The sequence below is a fragment of the Zea mays genome, chromosome 2 (assembly GCF_902167145.1).
Source record: "Zea mays cultivar B73 chromosome 2, Zm-B73-REFERENCE-NAM-5.0, whole genome shotgun sequence".
NCBI classification, from domain to species: domain Eukaryota; kingdom Viridiplantae; phylum Streptophyta; class Magnoliopsida; order Poales; family Poaceae; genus Zea; species Zea mays.
The window spans coordinates 222,084,484-222,102,790 of NC_050097.1; the positions used below are offsets into that span (position 1 = coordinate 222,084,484).

The 18,307-nt window shown below is 43.4% G+C and overlaps 3 protein-coding genes and 1 long non-coding RNA gene across 7 annotated transcripts; 2 read left to right on the forward strand and 2 right to left on the reverse strand.

Annotated features, from left to right (window-relative positions):
* Positions 1-238: 238 nt before the first annotated feature.
* On the reverse strand, positions 239-1,621 carry LOC103649336 (uncharacterized). Its single transcript, XR_002267404.2, has 2 exons — positions 1,468-1,621; positions 239-1,002 (listed from the first exon to the last, which is right to left on the reverse strand). It is a non-coding gene; the product is annotated as an uncharacterized lncRNA (long non-coding RNA).
* LOC100192861 (uncharacterized) lies at positions 1,215-6,627 on the forward strand. Of its 3 annotated transcripts, none has more exons than XM_020547380.2 (4): positions 1,215-1,715; positions 2,459-4,124; positions 4,907-5,618; positions 5,733-6,627. In XM_020547380.2, the coding sequence occupies exons 2-4, from the start codon at positions 2,507-2,509 to the stop codon at positions 6,337-6,339; spliced, it is 2,937 nt and encodes a 978-aa protein (XP_020402969.1). In that variant the 5' UTR covers positions 1,215-1,715; positions 2,459-2,506; the 3' UTR covers positions 6,340-6,627. The 3 variants fall into 3 exon arrangements, with proteins under 3 accessions (XP_020402969.1, NP_001335682.1, XP_020402968.1); NM_001348753.1 differs by lacking the exon at positions 1,215-1,715 and adding an exon at positions 1,780-1,896 and having other exon boundaries at positions 5,733-6,605; XM_020547379.3 differs by lacking the exon at positions 1,215-1,715 and adding an exon at positions 2,253-2,345 and having other exon boundaries at positions 5,733-6,606.
* Positions 6,628-7,449: 822 nt separating this feature from the next.
* On the forward strand, positions 7,450-10,469 carry LOC100194033 (adenosine/AMP deaminase family protein). The gene is made up of 11 exons (NM_001139094.1): positions 7,450-7,597; positions 8,467-8,537; positions 8,676-8,767; positions 8,859-8,918; positions 9,009-9,233; positions 9,330-9,406; positions 9,498-9,567; positions 9,667-9,780; positions 9,861-9,927; positions 10,011-10,115; positions 10,187-10,469. The coding sequence occupies exons 1-11, from the start codon at positions 7,476-7,478 to the stop codon at positions 10,333-10,335; spliced, it is 1,152 nt and encodes a 383-aa protein (NP_001132566.1). The 5' UTR covers positions 7,450-7,475; the 3' UTR covers positions 10,336-10,469.
* Positions 10,470-10,555: 86 nt separating this feature from the next.
* Positions 10,556-17,142, reverse strand: LOC100274175 (uncharacterized). 2 transcript variants are annotated; one of them, XM_020547566.2, is made up of 22 exons: positions 16,726-17,138; positions 16,149-16,223; positions 15,728-15,781; positions 15,574-15,639; positions 15,074-15,171; positions 14,940-14,995; positions 14,734-14,850; positions 14,608-14,648; positions 14,427-14,527; positions 13,932-14,027; positions 13,775-13,839; positions 13,618-13,689; positions 13,352-13,507; positions 12,973-13,175; positions 12,781-12,820; positions 12,485-12,630; positions 12,296-12,397; positions 12,062-12,106; positions 11,843-11,983; positions 11,659-11,754; positions 11,240-11,341; positions 10,556-11,059 (listed from the first exon to the last, which is right to left on the reverse strand). In XM_020547566.2, exons 1-22 carry the CDS (start codon positions 17,044-17,046, stop codon positions 10,886-10,888), a joined length of 2,367 nt encoding a protein of 788 aa, XP_020403155.1. In that variant the 5' UTR covers positions 17,047-17,138; the 3' UTR covers positions 10,556-10,885. The 2 variants fall into 2 exon arrangements, with proteins under 2 accessions (XP_020403155.1, NP_001347486.1); NM_001360557.1 differs by having other exon boundaries at positions 10,576-11,059; positions 12,973-13,202; positions 16,726-17,142.
* Between the last annotated feature and the right edge of the window lie 1,165 nt (positions 17,143-18,307).

The following is an 18,307-nucleotide window of genomic DNA, read 5'->3' on the forward strand; positions in this document are numbered from 1 at the left end:
GAAAGCAACCCCTTCTCTCCTGAGCCTGAGCAGTTTCGGGATAATATAAAATCCAATATCCTTTTTAACTGTATGCCATTATAAAAAGGCGATTTTTTTGTGTACCACTAGAAAAGTCCCTGCGTTCTACTTCCGTATATTTTGCCTACAGCAGCAGCTAACGACCAGCAAATATGACGTTTTTGCCCTCAGCTATATAGAACACACCAATATTTCAATAATTCTCTCTGATGCCAGTATGCCACTGTAACAGCATGTGTTAAAATTTTACTTTTCCCTTGACACCACACCACGGTGAAAGTATATGCTTGTGCAAATAAAAAAATACAATAAACATCATACATTTGCAGTGCATAGAAAACCATGTTTGTGGCAACCAAAATAAGTGTTTAAAATAAATATTAAGACATAGCAGAGGTCCAAAAGTATCATCCACACAGCTTGATTAAAAATGTTTGTACTCCATCCGTCTCAAAATATAGTTCTTTTTAACCCTCTTTTTTCATCCACGTTCGAATGGATGATAATAAATAATGTAGAAATATATACAAACTACATTAATATGTTGACTAATGAATATATATTTAATCTAAAACAAATTATATTTTAGGATGAAGGGAGTATATAAAAGATGGTCAAATTGACCTCATTATTAGTTTAAACATTGTTAGCAATTATCTTTTTCCAATCCTTCTTACCCACCAGTTGATGAGGATGATTTGTTCTTCGTCTTCTTTGATAGATCCGCAACAGTAGGTAGAACCGGAAAGACCATCCGTGCTGGTGTTGCAAGCACAATTCTAGTCTCAGTAGTAACTGGTGCTATCTTTTTCTTCTTTTAGGCGCACCTATGCACGGACAGATATGTTAGCAAAAATGCTGCTTTGCCTTCTGGGTCACCATGCTTACAAGTGTATCAATGATGTCCATATTGCTGATATACTGGACACTGATGCCTACCCTTGGCTCCTTTGCTGTCACCATCTGTTGCTCCCTTGTAACCTTTTTTTTTTTGTCATAGGATATCAACATTGTCCCATAGTGAAATTTCTGGTGGATCAACATCAGATTTATGGTTTGTGACTGACATGCAAGAACACTTAGAACTCATATGTTTCGTGAACATATTCATTAAGTCTTGGTCAGAATAAATTTGTACGTTGGACTTGCTATCAGCACAGAAATAGGACAACTTCAGTACAGTACCATACCCACAAGGAAACTAGTCCACAATTTCATCAAGAAGGTCTTTAAAATTTATGTCTGAACCAACAACTTGCATACCATGGTCCTCAGTTCCTCACAATTGGGAGTAATTATACTGATTTTTAGATTGAAACTGGTCTCAATGTCATTTCTACATATGAACCATATAGAGTTTACTCACATATACACATTTCAATCCAATCCTAACGACACATGGCACTACTGTTATGCATTCGAAGAAAGAAAACAAGAAGCGCTCACGCCGTCACGCGTCCGGAAGCCAAGCTGGTCGCCCGTCCGCCATCCTTTCCAAATCTGCACCAAATCGGCCTCCTGCCTGAAACACACGCGAGGGGCCTTCTCCCGCGGCCTCCCCGCTCGCGTAGCCCCGGCGCCCGCTCTCTGCTGCTCTAGGGTTTGCCTTCAATGGGGAACCAGAAAAGGCGGGGATTGATGAGTTAGAGACATTCATGGGCAAAAGGGTCATTTCGCGTCTAGTTGGCACCAAGGTCCGTTAAACTTTTCTGGTGCAGAAGAAATTTCGATCTTTTATAATGGCACGCAGCGGCTCTAGCGATAAGCCAATCCTCTCCCTTCCCAGAGCCGTAGCGGGCTAGTGGCGACTGACTGGGGTCGGGGTCGGGCGAGGCATTCCTCCCTCTGCGCTTTGCTGGCAACGACGACGAATAGGTGCGCGGCTCTCTTTCCCTTCCGTTCCTGCCGTGCGGGGGAGACGCGGCGCCGGCGCCGGCGCCGGCGCCGGCGGTGAGATGGGGATTCGTTGCTTGCCGTCAGCCAGGCAGCTGCGTCGTTTTCTGTACGCAGTGCGAGATGTTTTGTTTGTTGCTTGATTGGGTAGCCATGTACATTTCGTCGGGAGTCGTATTTGGCTCGAATATCAGACCACGCTCATGTTCACAATTGACAGCGTTCGTTCATGCAAGTACCAAGTGCTGTGACATCAAACTTTCTGGGGCCTACTAGGGGTGAAGTGTGGATTGGCTTCAGTTTGCGCTTTGCCTGTATGAACATAAGCCACTTCTACCCGAACCTGAAAACAAACCAAGCTACTCTTGTCAGTGCAGCCAAGCAAAACAATGGTGCCTTTAAATTTTCATGCAGCTTCCAGTTTTTGTTTGGTAGGAATACTTGCTTTCGGCAATTGTTGTAGGTGGAATACCCACAACATGATGGTGTTAAGGATCTCCTTGCTTTAATTTATTTCCTCTAACGATTTGCCTCTGCTGCGCAGGGTTCTGTAGGGACCGAGATTCTGGATACCTCACTCCCTTGATTCAGAATGACTCCACTGAGTCATTGCTCCGTTGGCAATGTCAGCCTGTTTCACATCGGAAGCTACAGGACCACCCGAGAAATCCAGATAAGAAGGTTCCAGGGCTCGGCGAGGTATTCGAGAGTAGCATCGCCGTCGCCTCGGAGACTGCTGCAGCCGCAAACAGCGTTCCACCTGATCAGTATCTACAAGAGAAGAAGCTGGTCCTCTCCCCAGAGGCCAAGAACCTTGTCCGCGGCGACCGTGGGGACTGATGTCACTGTGGAGGATCTGAATCCGTCTCCCTCGGAGGAAGCCTCCGATGGGAACTCTGAGGCTGCACCTGACGCCGTTGATGCGAGCGAGCAGGCCGAGGCTAGCACGGGACAAGCCTCTTCTGCTCGCAAATTGGGACGCAACATACGGAAGAGCGAGATGCCTCCTCTGAATGAGGAGGATCTAGTGCCTGGCGCATCTTTTACTGGGAAGGTGATGTCTATCAAGCCATTCGGAGTTTTCGTTGACATTGGGGCATTCACAGAAGGCCTTGTCCATATCTCCAGAGTAAGTGATGGGTTCGTGAAAGATATATCTTCTCTCTTCACTGTTGGACAAGAGGTGTCAGTGAGATTGCTTGAAGCAAATAAGGAAACAAAGCGTATCTCTCTGACGATGAGGGAAGGCGATGACTATGTCAAGCCTCAAAAAGAAATGCCGAAGGCTGCAAATGGTGGGCGGAGTGCCACCGCAACTCCTAAAAGCTCGCCAAGGCAAACAAGGGAAAGGCAGGAACTCAAGGAGACACTTGAGTCAAAATATGTACCAGGGCAATCTCTGAATGGCACTGTGAAAAGCACAACGAGAGCAGGGACATTTGTGACGTTGCCTGATGGGAGTGAAGGATTCCTTCCCAGAGAAGAGGAAGCATTGGCGTTATTTACCCTTATCGGACAATCTGCAATGGAAATTGGTAAACAGATAAGGGTTAAAGTACTGAATGTTGCACAGGGTCAGGCCACTTTGACGATGAAAGGGGTGGAAGATGATGAAGACGATCTGAAGACGCTAAATATGGAGCTTAAGCGGGACTGGTCCAGAGGGACTAATGCGTTCGAGTTGGCTTTCCGTAGGAACAAAGAGATATCTGCATTCTTGGATCAGAGGGAAAGGACCAAAGTGCCGGCTGATACTTCAGTTTCTGCTCCGGAAGCTGAAAGCTATCAGGAGGAAGCTGCTCCAGAAGATGAGGAAAGTAGTGAAGAATTGAGCTCTGTGTCAGAAGTAGCAACTGATGTTTCTCCTCCTGTATCTGATGCCTCCTCTCAGGTGGGAATTCAGTATTCTACTTCTGTGGCAAATGCTGCTGAGGACCAAACTGTAGGATCTGAAAGTTCACCTACAATTAGTGTTGAACTGTCCTCCAACGGGACCCCAGATAGCTCTATTGTGTCTTCAGTTTCAGAAACTGCAGATAAACCTACTGAACCTGAAGAATCTTCAGCGGTAGAAGAGGTTCTTGTAACTGCAAGCAGCGAGGCAGGGAAAGAACCAGCTGCTGACACTGAGGCTGTACCAGCCTTGAATGAGAAAACTGGTGCCGAGGTTGCTGCTGCTGCTGGAGTTGCACAAGCAAGCACCACGACAGGTCTGTAGTAATTTTATCAGTGAGTCAGCGATGGTGTCCCCTAAAAGCTTTCACATGCAATAATCTGATAAGCCATGACTTATCTGCAAAAGCCTCTTGAAGAAGCAACTCTGCCTAATTAGAATAGAATAGGGGGTGCTATAAATAGATTGCAAGAAACCTGTTCAAGCTACTGTTTTTTCCCAGTTATTTTTATTCGAATTTTTTGTTACATGGATGATGGATGTTTCACACATTGGTACCAATCATTGAGTTCTGCCCCTGATAGCCAAAAGGGTGGATCCTGCATAGATCATGAAACTCTCCTTCTAATGTATTATTTTGATCAATCATTTATCCACATTTGCAAAAAAAAAAAAAAATCTTTGATTTATGTATCTTGTGACATGTCAGCTGCATAGTTTTGCTCAAACTATTTTTATATGACAAAAAACATGTTACTTGTCTGCTGGCACTTCGAATGGATGAGACAAGACTGACTTCCTGATGGTATACAAAGTCCGATAGCTTGGTTCAAAATTTTATTCCTGTCTTTTTTGTTAATTGGACAATGTAACCCTGAAACATAATTCTGTAACTTGTCTATTGAGTTTGTGCTGATTCAGAGTGATAATGAAGTCTTGCATCTTCATTTTTTAATTACCTTATTCGCCTTAGTGGACCTGCTACACGCTGCATTTTCCTTAGCAAAAGTTCACCGCATATTGCAATTTGTTGACAATGACAAACTATTGCTAAGACAGCACAAGGATAAAATGACCATCTTTTCTGCACTTGAACAGCCACTATTTCTCCTACCCTTGTCAAGCAATTGCGTGAGGCAACTGGAGCAGGCATGATGGACTGCAAAAAGGCTCTTGCTGAAACAGGGGGTGACATAGATAAAGCTCAAGAATTCCTACGGAAGAAAGGGTTGGCGGCTGCTGACAAGAGGGCTGGCAGAGCAACAGCTGAGGGAAGAGTTGGCTCTTACATACATGACAGCAGAATCGGGGTCCTTATTGAAGTGAATTGTGAGACTGACTTTGTGTCTCGAGGTGACATTTTCAAAGAGTTAGTTGACGATCTTGCCATGCAAATTGCTGCTTGCCCTCAAGTGCAGTACATCTCTATTGACGACGTCCCTGAGGAGCTTGTGAAGAAGGAGACCGAGCTGGAGATGCAGAGGGAGGACCTTTTGTCGAAGCCTGAGCAGATCCGGGCTAAGATTGTCGAAGGGCGTGTAAAGAAGAGGCTTGGAGAATTCGCGTTGTTCGAACAGCCATTCATCAAGAATGACAAGGTCACAATAAGTGAGTGGCTGAAGCAAACTATAGCTACAACTGGAGAGAATATGAAGGTCAGGAGATTTGCCCGGTACAACCTAGGTGAAGGGCTGGAGAAGAAAAGCCAGGATTTTGCTGCTGAAGTTGCAGCCCAGACAGCAGCGAAGCCGCCACCATCTGCTCCTCCCAAGGAGGACAAGCCTGCTGAAACAACAGAATCCGCCGAGAAGTAATCTCCCTCCTCATGCTGTGTTTACGTGTTTAAGCATTTCTAATAACCGAACTATACTGTTATACTCCTCTTAGTGACAACACCACTCACATTTGGCACACGTGTTTCCAGGAAGCCGGCTGTTGCAGTTTCAGCCTCGTTGGTGAAGCAACTCCGAGACGAAACCGGCGCTGGCATGATGGACTGCAAGAAAGCTCTGGCCGAGTCTGACGGCGACCTTCAGAAGGCTCAGGAGTTCCTGAGGAAGAAGGGCCTCTCATCCGCAGACAAGAAATCCTCTCGGCTAGCCGCCGAAGGACTGGTCGGCTCCTACATCCACGACAGCCGCATCGGGTGCATGATCGAGGTCAACTCCGAGACCGACTTCGTGGCCCGCAACGACAAGTTCAGGGAGCTGGTGAACGACCTCGCGATGCAGGTGGTAGCGTGTCCGCAGGTCGACTACGTCTCGGTGGACGACATCCCGGAGAGCGTCGTCGGCAAGGAGAAGGAGATCGAGATGCAGAGGGAGGACCTGCAGTCGAAGCCCGAGAGCATCAGGGAGAAGATCGTGGAAGGGCGGATCGCGAAGAGGCTCGGCGTGATGGCCCTCCTGGAGCAGCCCTACATCAAGGACGACAGCAAGACGGTGAAGGATCTCGTGAAGGAGACGGTCGCCTCACTCGGGGAGAACATTAAGGTGCGGAGGTTTGTCCGGTACACCCTGGGCGAGGACTGATCGGTGTGAGGTCGGGCAGCGATCCCTCCGTCGCAGCGCAGCGCAGCCCTGGCATGAGAAGTCGGGCACGTTTTTGGCATGAGAAGGTCTGTGACTCGGTTCCATCTGTAATTCCGTATCACCTGTTACTGCTGTTCGTGGTTCAGAAGAGTAAGAGGGGTTGGTTAGTATATCCATCAAAGCATATATATATATACAACATTAAGGCAAATTGAATTTTGTATCTTTTATCTGTGCTTCGTTTCAAAACATGATCGAATTGTAGCATGGACGTATGGTCTTGGCCAATGTAATTGTCTTGATCATGTGGTTCCATGAAGGCTACGTGTCAAAATTGTCACGTAGGATGTGTGTGGCGTGCTTCAGTGTCAAGGCGCAGGTGGAGCCGTCAGACCATCAACGTGGATAGAGCAGAGCCACCACCGCTGGTGTCCTTGTGGATTTACCGTGGGGCGGTGGGCGTGCCGCCGCTGCTCAGAGCCGGCGCGGCAAGGGTACCGGGTACGGGGCCGACGCTTGCTGGCGGCTGCCGGCGTCGGCTTCGGCAGGGTCTGTGTTTGGACGCCGGTGGCTAGACGTCGATTGGCCGAATGGGGAACGACATTGTCTCGAGGGGAAGAAGGGGATAACTAGTATGTGCCAGCAAGTGTAGGGGATGACACCTGGGCCCGTGTGTGTTTGATATGGAGAGAGAGAGGCCGTAGCAGGGGTACTTTGGGGCATACGAAAATACGGATACCCGCAATGATATCTAGAGCGTACAAAGTGGCGTCTGCACGTAGAATTACAATAGCACCGTTTCGAATATGATAAATATTATAAATCCGTACAAGTTGCAATGGTACGGTTTCACTTCATTCTTATTTAAATGTGTCCCAACCGAGAGTGTGGTGAAAAAAATAGAATAAAACCTGAGTTTGTGCCGCACTACCGCGAGCAAAAAAAAAATGTCAAAATTCTTCTCTTTAAAAAATGGTCTAATTCATCACCTCAAATTCAATCTGGAACAATGATTTGGATTGGATCAATTTCTATGCAAAAACACAGTTATCGCCCTGAGCCCCTGACGCTGGCTGAACCGACAAACAACAGCAATAATTCATAGTTGAAGACAGGCACAGGGCGAGACCGCCGTCATGGACACTGAGACCGAGGGGAAGGCGGCGGCGGTCGAGGAGATGAGGGAGTGGTGCGTCGCTCTCCCCAAGGTGGAGCTCCACGCCCACCTCAACGGCTCCGTCCGCAACTCCACCCTCCTGTCAGTGCTCCGCTCCGCACCGTCTCCACCCATCTCCCCTCTCCCCTGGCCTCCCGGTTCTTGATTCCCCCCCACCCGTCGGTAGTGTAGCGTAGCTCCTCCGGGTTCCTCATTCGATGCTCGAGCAACATCAACCCACAGCTTCACCGATAGGGTGTATCCCTGCACAACAGCTGTTCCATGTCAGTCATGACAAAAACTCTGCTAATGAAATTGGTGGCTCGAATCTGATCTTGTTTACCAGCAAGCAAATCTGGTGTGCTTGCAAACTGTGAGATTGCAGGCGTTGTAGCTTTTTAGGAAGCTGGACATATACAGTAGCAGTGTGCGGACATGTGGGCTCTTGCATTGTAGTAGCGTGATTGCTCCCTTGCCTGTTTTGACAAAATAAAATTTCTGATGGAGCTTTTAGTTCACAGATCACAGATGACTTACCTCCTCGAAAATGACCTTATTACTTATATGAGATAATTTAAGATAGGTCTCAAAATATGTCTGTTGTTCGAGGAACCCGATGAACCATGTGTTACATTGCTGGTTAGTTCAACCAAGACATTACATGTATACAGAGATGCTCTTTACCCCCTTTTTTCTATTTCTTTTAGAAAATATTCAAATCCTTTAGTGAGTGCATTGCTAGTTCACAGGTTAGTCCCTTTTTTTTAATATGTAATTCTAGGCTCTAGCTATCTATAATTGGACTAAACATATTACTTATCATGTAAACACCTATGTGTATTTTCTGGAGAATATATTGGCAGTATTCTGCTTAGCATATTAAAGTTTTTACCAATGTCCTCTCCTGCCTGGACATCATATTATCATTATTAACATAGAAACCTGACCTTTCGAGTGGTAAATTTGAACAGAGAACTTGCAAAACATCTAGGCGACAAAGGAGTCATTGTTTTTGAAGATGTTAAGGATGTGATCATGAAGAGTTAGTGTCCGATTCCCTTGAAATTGTTTTCTAATACAATTACTAGTATAAATTGTATTAAAAATCTTACATGGATTCTTGGTGCTTTTGCTTATATATATATGAGGCTTCTAAAGTGTGTCTTTAAATGTTAAACAGGTGATAGATCTCTTCCAGAGTGTTTCAAGCTTTTTGATCTGTTTCATATACTTACAACTGATCATGATACAGTAACAAGGATTGCTAAGGAGGTATCTGCCATTGTGATTAGAAGGTTGCATTTTTTGTAATACTGTTGTATACTCAATTAGCTTAGTAAATTAACCCAGACAAAATTCACAGGTTGTAGAAGATTTTGCTGCAGAGAATGTTGTATATTTGGAAATAAGAACAACACCTAAGGTGCTACTATATGTTTTTTTGTGTGTATTTTTTGCAATTTATGACAATATTGTGAATTGTTTTATGTTTTTTTCCTCACATATTGTCCAGAACAATGAGGCAAAGGGGATGACCAAGAGGTCTTACATGGATGCTGTTATTAAAGGTCTGAAAGCAGTTGAAGATGTTGATGTCGAATTATTTGGTTCTAATTTCAGAACAAATGAAACACTAAGTTCTAAGCTTTTGGATGGTGTCACAAAGAAAAAGAAGATATATGTTAGGCTCCTTCTTAGTATTGATCGCCGCGAGACAACTTCGGCTGCATTGGATACCGTATGTTAATATCTTCCAGACCAACCAATATTCTGAACTAATACAGGTGGGCACCTATTGAGAATCTGCACAAAATCATTTGTTTCCCCTGGCCAGGTTAATCTAGCCGTGGAAATGATGGACCAAGGTGTCATAGGCATTGACCTTTCTGGCAATCCAGTCGTGGGGGAATGGTAAAAGTATTTCCATCTGGCTTAGACTAGGTGGACACATGCTAAGTATCTATGTGCTTATATTCCTCAGCATTTGCAATGTTTTATGTAGGGAAACATACCTGCCTGCCCTACAACATGCTAAAAATATGGGAATCCCCGTTACAATCCACTGTGGAGAGGTCTGGGGATACATGGCATCAACTTATTTGGTTGCAGCAACATTTGTAAATCTTGCCCTATACTGTTTGACCAACAAAGTAAAGCTTGGTGAACAATAGGTGGCGAACCGGAAGGAAATCCAAGCAGTGCTGGACTTTTGCCCTCAGAGGCTGGGTCATGTATGCTGTCTGAATGATGTAGAATGGAAGAAGCTCAAGTCTCTGATGATTCCGGTAAACTTATTTGCATCCATACATGTCTGCGGTCAATTAGGTGTGACTTGTAAACCTTAACTCAAAAGACAAAAATGCAGGTAGAGATATGTTTAACCTCGAATGTTATGACAGGAGGTGCTCCTTCCCTAGAGCTTCACCACTTTGGTTTGTACTGTCCCTAAACACACAGAACTCAAAATTCATCATCTCAGCCACTGCAATGATTTTCCCACACTGAATCTGTGCAGCTGACCTCTACAATGCGAAGCACCCTTTGTCCCTGTGCACGGATGATTCCGGCCTGTTTTCGACAAGCCTCTCAAATGAGTATTACCTCGTTGCAACAACTTTCGGTATGCCCTCTGGCTCTGTGTGCAAGTAAGGATGCGTTTCTCATTCGGACTGACATGCGTGCTTTTGGTAGGCCTCAGCAAGTTCGAGCTGTTCCAGCTGGCCCAGGATGCAGTGCAGTTTGTTTTTGCTGATGATGTGGTGAAGAAGTCTCTGAAGGAGGTGTTCAAGCATGCTGAAAAGAGGCTGCTCATGTGGGATGAACTTGCTGCACCAAGCTAGTGTACGTACCCGTTATGAGATCAGTATGTATCAACCCAATTGTATGATTTATATATGGTTGTGTAACTTTTCGTTTATGCACCTATTATATGTGTACCGTTTTTCAACGTCTTAGTAGAAGGTCCCGCTCGCGCAACCATTGGACACACAACCCAGTTGTTGATATCTACGCATTAAGCTAAGCACACCACCATCATGTGTTGGTTACCCACACAAAGCAAGCACTACAACTCAGATGATCAGTTACTGAGTTGAACGTGTTCATCACATAGTACTATCTACACCAAGTCTGGTAGCAGCATGTACATGGATAAGGCAAGAGCGGACTGTAATGGAGAAGGATACAGGAGATCATGTGAAATTCTGGACTCAATTGAAGGCGCCAAAGGAGATGTACCAGACTGCAATCTGGTGCAAGCCCGCGAAGATACGTGCACAGCACAGAGGTTAAAAGGAGAAAAAATGAACTAGACAACCTGCGGCTCTCATCGAAATCTTCAAATAAAGGTCGAATCAGTTGGTCTTTCGAAATCTTTAAAGAAAGGTCGAATCAGTTGGTCTTCTTTGACGAATCATCCTCAGAGGACGTAGCGTCGTTACTGCTGTTATCTTTGTTGCCGTCGCTGTTATTTTCAAGGTCAGGAACTACTGCTGTAGACGGTTCCACGTTAGATAGACGAGCTGCGCCTATAACTTGCTCTGGGAGCTCCTCATATGTGTTTGCCTGAAAGGGCACAAGTAATATCATATTAACAGCTAAAAGACATACACATCAACAGGAGAAAACCTCCCGGTTTGTTGATAGAGTACATTTGCAAGACTGGACTGCATTTGCAGTTTTTAGAGAAACGAAAACTGTCAAGGCCACTTTTTCTTTAAAAAAAATTAGAAAAGAGGCACCAACCTGTATTAGGAAAGCCATATCAACTACTAATGTTGTGACAACACCAAACACCAAGCCCAAAACTCCGTTTGCTACTGCAGAAGAACCAATGTCGACGTCCACCTGCAAAAAAATACAGGCTCAGATGCATTGCCTTATCCACAAACTACATTTTTTCCCCCACTTTTTCATTCTCAAACTGGCAGGAGAAGTGCACATCATTTGTATTATTAAGTATAGAGAAAAAAGGTCCCATCACAAGCCACACGGGCAGACAGCAGAGTTAGACATTTTTCTGTTCCATCTGACACTAGTTGTAATAATCACTTAAATTGTATCAGCCAAAACATATCATCTCAAGTTTTTTATGTACACAAGATAAGGATGGAATCATAAGGGACGTGTTAGAAGTATTTCAAGCACAAGACTATTGGCCTCACCTCCAAATACCCAGGACTTCGAAAATAGTTACAATCCACAGCCTTCCCCAACAAACAAGGGGTGCTGCCAACACTCTGTCGCACTATCCATGAGCCCTGAAGATTTTTTTTGTCTTTTAAGTCAAAGTGAAGTGAAGGACACAAAACTGTTAACACGGTACATAGATATTGGGTGAAAAAAGACCTTTGGAACCGATGGTATGAGCTTCAGCCTGCTGTTACGGAAGTCATCATCGCCATCAAAGAAGCGCTGCAGTAATGATCCCTTTTTCAAGGAACTTGTGACGAAATACATGACCATGCTATAGTGAGTTGACCCGGGAATCTACAGGAGGATAAATTTACCCAAAAAATCAAATGGATAGAAAAAGGTTCAAAACAGTTTTATGGAATAGTGACTTACCTGTAAGTTGACAATGAATGTATGCATCCCTTTCTCAGCAGCAACCTATAGTGGAAGTAAAAGAAAGAGGCATGAATAAAATGTAATTTTTTTTTGCTGATCCTATAGCTTCTTGATAAAAAAGCAATATCATCTACTATTATGTTGTCGTGAAATAGTGTAAAATATAAAGTTAAGCAAATACCAGCTGCAATATAGGAATAAGAGAAGCAATTAGGCCAGCGTTTTGGTTACCTGAGCAACACAATTTTTCTGCCTGCCAACATTATCCATACGCTTGGTGTCCTTAAACCAATCAATGGCTGCAAGCTCCATGAGATAACTTGCAGCAGGTATCTGTAACTTGGATATTAGTGTGTTAAGATTCTTTATATTATCCAACAACCTTCACAAACAATAAAATGCAAACTGGAACATTTAGACCTTCGATTTGTCATTTGGGAAATTCTTGCTACGAACTTTGAAAAGCTTGCTATCAGGTACTGTCCAACAGTTGCGGCTTTTCTCATCCGGATCATGATGAAGTATCCCAGAAAAGCAAGATAAATCAATTTTTTCTGGAGGCTCATCTGTCATATTGACCAAAGTACTGCTGTTACAGAAAAAGAAAACACCTTCCTAGAACTTGATGACAACAACAACAGATATGACAATGCAGGAAAATATTTCTTTCAAAAAAAAAAGAATACGGGAATATAGAATAAAAAAGGAAAACAAACCTGTGTGTTTAGCTTCATTGTCAGATTTGTTAGTGATTTCCTGTACATTGGTTTTGAACAAGGTTTATTATCAATTGAAGAAACATGCAAATTCTATAGTAACTTAAGAATTCATGATGTTGTTAAAAAAATAATTGTTCAAAAAAGAATTCATGATGCTTTTATTCATAGTTTGGTATAGGACATTTGCACCTCTATATCAGCTTCAGGAACATGATAGTCCTCATCGTCATCTGATTCTTCATCAATTGTTCCCATATTTTTATTTTCTGCTTGTTGTTGATCTTCTGGTTTAGTTTTGGAGTCAACTTCTTTAAGCTTCTCGTCCTTTTGTGCTAAATTCACATCAGCCATGCTCTCCATTGCAGGAATCCTTGGAGTTATATGAATATCATCTGTTTGGGAAAAATATTCACGCAGCCCTGGGAGTAAGTGTAGATTAGAGCCATAAGGACCAGAATGAATTGGCGGGACAACAGGGTTGAGTAGTTAATTTAAAAATTACATTTGTTATTTCGTAGTAAATATAAAGTTGTTAATGGTTGTCATAAGAAAAACAGTATTTCAGTACCGGCAACACAGTTCAGTATCTGCAGCAAAGAATGATACTGAAAGGAAGTAGAGTAGTTCAAGAACCATCCCTTCAGATCAATCTGCATAAGGTGCTGAACCTGAGTCCGGGGTCTTCCATTGCGACACTTAAGAGGACAAATCTTGAACCCTCCACCTGAAATTTTAGAAATTTCAGATAAAAAAATATAAGTTGACAATTTCGTTTAGATGGAGTGTCTAGTACAGGTAGTAGATGCAGGACTTATTATAGGTCTGAGAAATTACTTTCAATAAAAGCTCTCACAAATCCTCGCTGACGGATGCAGTTTGGATGTTCTGTAGACCGAAATAGCACAACTGCATGTGTAAACACACACAATGTCAGAAGTAAGATGCTAAAGAGAGTGGAGGGTGCTTGAATGCTTATAGCTCAACAATCTACCATAGCTTCCATCATCATTACGTCGCCAATATCGAACGTAACACAGATCCCTAGGCCAGATCAACCTGCATGTTCACGTAGATGGAAGTTCCCTTTAGAATAATCTGAGGCAAAAGATTATGACAGGAACTTGTCAATCTATGAGAATTGTCGTTACCTTGGACACCAATGCAATTGCAACCTATGATATAGTACTGCAGTGTGACCATCAACCTCTTCAACTAAACTACCCTGGCGAAAGCTACAGTCCCACCTAAATAAATAGCAAAGAAAGATCAACCAGATTACTATTATATACTCCCTTTGTTTTCTATTACAAGACATTTTTCACATGCAGTAGAGCTGTGTGCCTGTGATATGGGAAGAAAACAGAAGGGGAAGACCACTTACAAACACACACACCCCACACACAAAGCGAACTGTGTCATTAGGACCATACTTTGGCCAACAATTACTATTTACTCCATGAGTACCACACTTATGTGATACAAAACTAAGCATAAGTAACTATGTTTAAATATAAACTAATAATGTAAAAATTGTGTCCTTTAGAATACTTGTTGGTTAAAGGCTTGTCACTACGAAATAGGCCTAATTCAAATGGGGGTATTTGTATTAGGGAAACCACTAAGTTAAAGGACTAGTTGCTTACTCATATCTTGTTGCATCCATGCTCATCATCAGCCCAAAAATGGCTTCACATGTGGCTTCCACTACTCCAACAGCCCTCATAGCTCGGCTACAGCTTCTTGCCTACATGGCATGAGGTAGCATGTTGTCATCAACTTCCAGAATTATTTTGGAGAAGAAAAGGCATTACAATTAGAACATACAAGGTATTCAACTTCCAGAAGTTCTTCATAAATGCGCAACCCTGCCAATGCAAACCGGTAAGCCATCCCAACTTTAAACACCCTCCAAGGAAGGATTAACACCAAAGGAAAGAAACACAGACTTGCCATTTTGGCATCGAAGTAGTCGCCAATTCTTCTTAGAATAGAGTTGAGTGGGCTCATTCTGACCGGACATACCAAAATCAGCATCTTTGGTCCAATCATGTATTGAATCGGGAGGACCTAACAACAGAAATCATATGGTGAATCAAAACACAAATGCTGCAAATCAGTACACAACTTCACAAATATCAGCTAGCATGACTTCTTACCATTCCCTATAGTTGTCCTGCGAACTAAAGTAGGTCGTTCCTCTTCATCTTCAGCTCTAGATTAGTAATAAGTTTCTAGCTAATTCAGTAAAATGCCTTACACAAGATACTCGAAGACATGGAATGTCACTTACGCACTGTCATGATCTGACAAGGAGAACTGCCCTCCAAGGTCCATGTCAAAGTCTATTGTAGCGAACGACTTATGGGTTTTAACTGCAGAGTCTGGTTGCTGGAAGAAAGGAAAAAAGTTCTGTATTATAACATGTAGAATGTGTCATTGATTTCGCAATGTTCATGCAAAATGAATTAAGATAGAGTGCTGTCTAGCATCTGATCCAGTGGCCATTTGGTTTAATCAAGCTGCAATTTTTCTGAAGACAATGACCAACTGGTCAAGTACTTTTACGCAATGAACTATGGGATCTAAGATCATATCGCATTCTAGCACTGTGATTTACTGTGAAACATTACTACCTAATATTTAATTACCAAAGTAATATGCTATTGTCAACTTGTTAACCAACCTAAATAACATACGGAAAAGGGTATATGAAATCCAAGTTTTTTCAAGACATGCTTGTAGAAATTGTGCCATGGCTGTAAAAAGATGCTGAAACAGAGACTTATGCACCTGATCAATGAGGAGCTCTATTTTCTTTTTCCAGGCCAATGCATCTTCGATATCATGTGCACCCATCTGTGAATTGGGTTTACATGTCACTTGAAGCTAGATAAATCACGGAGGATTGTGGTTCTGTTTAATGGTTGAAGCTACTTCAACTAACCGTGATTTGATGCTCCTTCTCTTTCTGGTTATAAACGCAGAGAACATAAATCATCTGAAAAGAAGAACCCGGGAGGGATGAGAATAACCACAGGAAAATTCAACTGTGATTGCCAAGGAAAAGTAGAAAAATCACATGTCATGGAACACTTAGTAAGATGCATTATATAGTAGTTGACATGGTAGTGAGCCCTTTCTCACAATCGGTTTGGCATACATGAATATGATCTCAAACAGTATATGTTTATCATGGCATATTTCATTTTCTTAGGAAGAAAAAGGAAGGGAACAAACTAGCATATATTGAGGTTCTTGTAGCTGGAATGCTGGATGCAGTACCATTTGCACCGTGCACACGAAGATTACTGACCACATAACATTCACAATTCAAGCTAGTAAACAAAACTGGACGGCAAACTCACTTGCCCATGATGATTTTTTAGCCCCCTATCCTCCACCCTGCAATTCCCATCTATCAGCAGTGACTTGAGGGGCACCTGGATGCACAATGACAAATTCCACCGAAGCTATCAAACATCAGAAGGTGTACTTTTTAGTGCTATCGCGATTCAGGTGGGAAGAACCGAAGAAGCATGGATATATGTTATGTTGGGAAATCACAAATCAGGCATAACTAAGAGAGTATTTCATAATACAGTATCAGAAACAGCAAACGCAGATAACGGGAGGGGGAGCTAAAAATCGAAAGGTTAATGATGACTAATCGGGAGATTTTAAAACATAATCAATTACAACATTGGAAACATAATCACCATGCTTAATGGATCACCAATTCGTTTTGAATGACATTAACCGCAGGCTCCTATGTTTGCAACAGGGAGCACCCGAATGCGCTACCAGATTGTAATCGTAGGCAACCCACATTGCGCACCCAAATAAAATAAAACCGACCGAAGTGTTCAGAGGTTGGAGGCGCTCCTGCAAGAAGCTAAGAACAAACCCTATCACCTATATATGGAAATGGCGATCGAGCCGTACCATGTTGTCTTTGGGCTTCTTCTTGTAGTAGGCGAGCAGCCTGCTCTCGAGCACGAAGTAGCGCGTGTGGAAGAAGGACCTGCCGATCTTCCGGCGGCCGTAGCGCACCATCCACCCCTCGTGTTGCACGGCCGCGGCGTCCCTGACGGCGGCCACCGCCTTGGAGAGCTCGGCGCCAGTCACCGCCTTGGACAGCTCGCCGCTCCTGGCGGTGGCCGCGACGTCCTTCCAGGCGACGGCAGCGGCCGACTTGGGGAGCTCGCCGTTCTTGGTTGCCCGCGCCGCCGCGGCCTCCCGCCTCGACGCCGACGAGCTCAGCATCTTCCCCTTGGCGCGCGACGCACGGTCTGGCCTCTGGGGGGGCGCGATCGACGTGGAGACGGAGGAAGGGGAGGGAGCGGTTGGAAGGGTGGCGGGGCGGGAGACGCGCAATGGCCTCCGGTATTTGACATTGGTTAAGCTTCTAAAGATAGTAGCAGTTAATGGGCTAACGGCTAAAGCATTGTGTTTAGCATGATCAACGATGTCATCCTATTTATTACTACTGCGATCTGATCATTCATGGAGGCATACATCAATCCATATTGATCTCGTTGAAAAAAAGACACCATTTTCCACCACATTATGGACTAGTTTGGAAACCTCATTTGCCAAAAGAATTCTATTTTCCCAAGAAAAATTAGTTTATTTTTCCATAAAAAAATAGAAATAACCTAAGAAAATAAAGTTCCCAAACTAGCTTTAAGAGGAATACACTTAAGCTAATAGTTAATAGCTAACTATTAGCTAATTCGCTAAAAGTAGCTGGAACTATTAGCTAGCTAATAGTTCGGCTATTAACAGTTAAAAGTAGCTAATAGTTGAACTATTAGCTAGATTGTTTTGATGCGTTCAACTAATTTTAATAGCTAACTATTAACTCTAATACATTTAAATCTGACCTAAGCTATTTCGTGTTCATGGCAAACTAAAAAAAGTCTTAGATAGGATCACATAGTAAATTACCAATTGAGTAAAATTCACCATGTGTTCCTAAACTTCTCTCAAATTCTCATATAATCAACTCTCAACGTTAAACTTTTCTTGTATTTTCATCTAAATTTTTCTTGCACTACCAAACAGCCCATAGTTACAAAAATATGGAAACTGTAGTTAGGACATGTATAGGAAACGAATCCAAAACCTACCGCGTGAGGACTACCGGAAATTTTTCGGTGGTTAGTCTACAAATATGTGAGACCCGTGGCCGTAGTAGCGCCAACTCCAACGTGAGCACTCATAGTGGCTGCCTCCGATGGGGAGGACAAGCGCAGGTAAACAGAAATTTTGTTTGGTGGTTTTTCTTCTATTTTCTTCCTGCCGATTACCAGAAGATTCAGGGTTTAAGTACACCCTTCTTATAAGGCCAGATGGCCCAAACCCCTGGCCCAATAGGCCTAATCACAAACAAAATTCAATTACTCAGATTACTCCTCCCGCTCAACCTTCTGCTCTTTCAGCCTTCCAATTGCTCCTCTGCAAATCCCATGTTTCTGACATATTTCCCCCCTTCAAAAGTTGATTGCCCCCAATCAAGAGCATC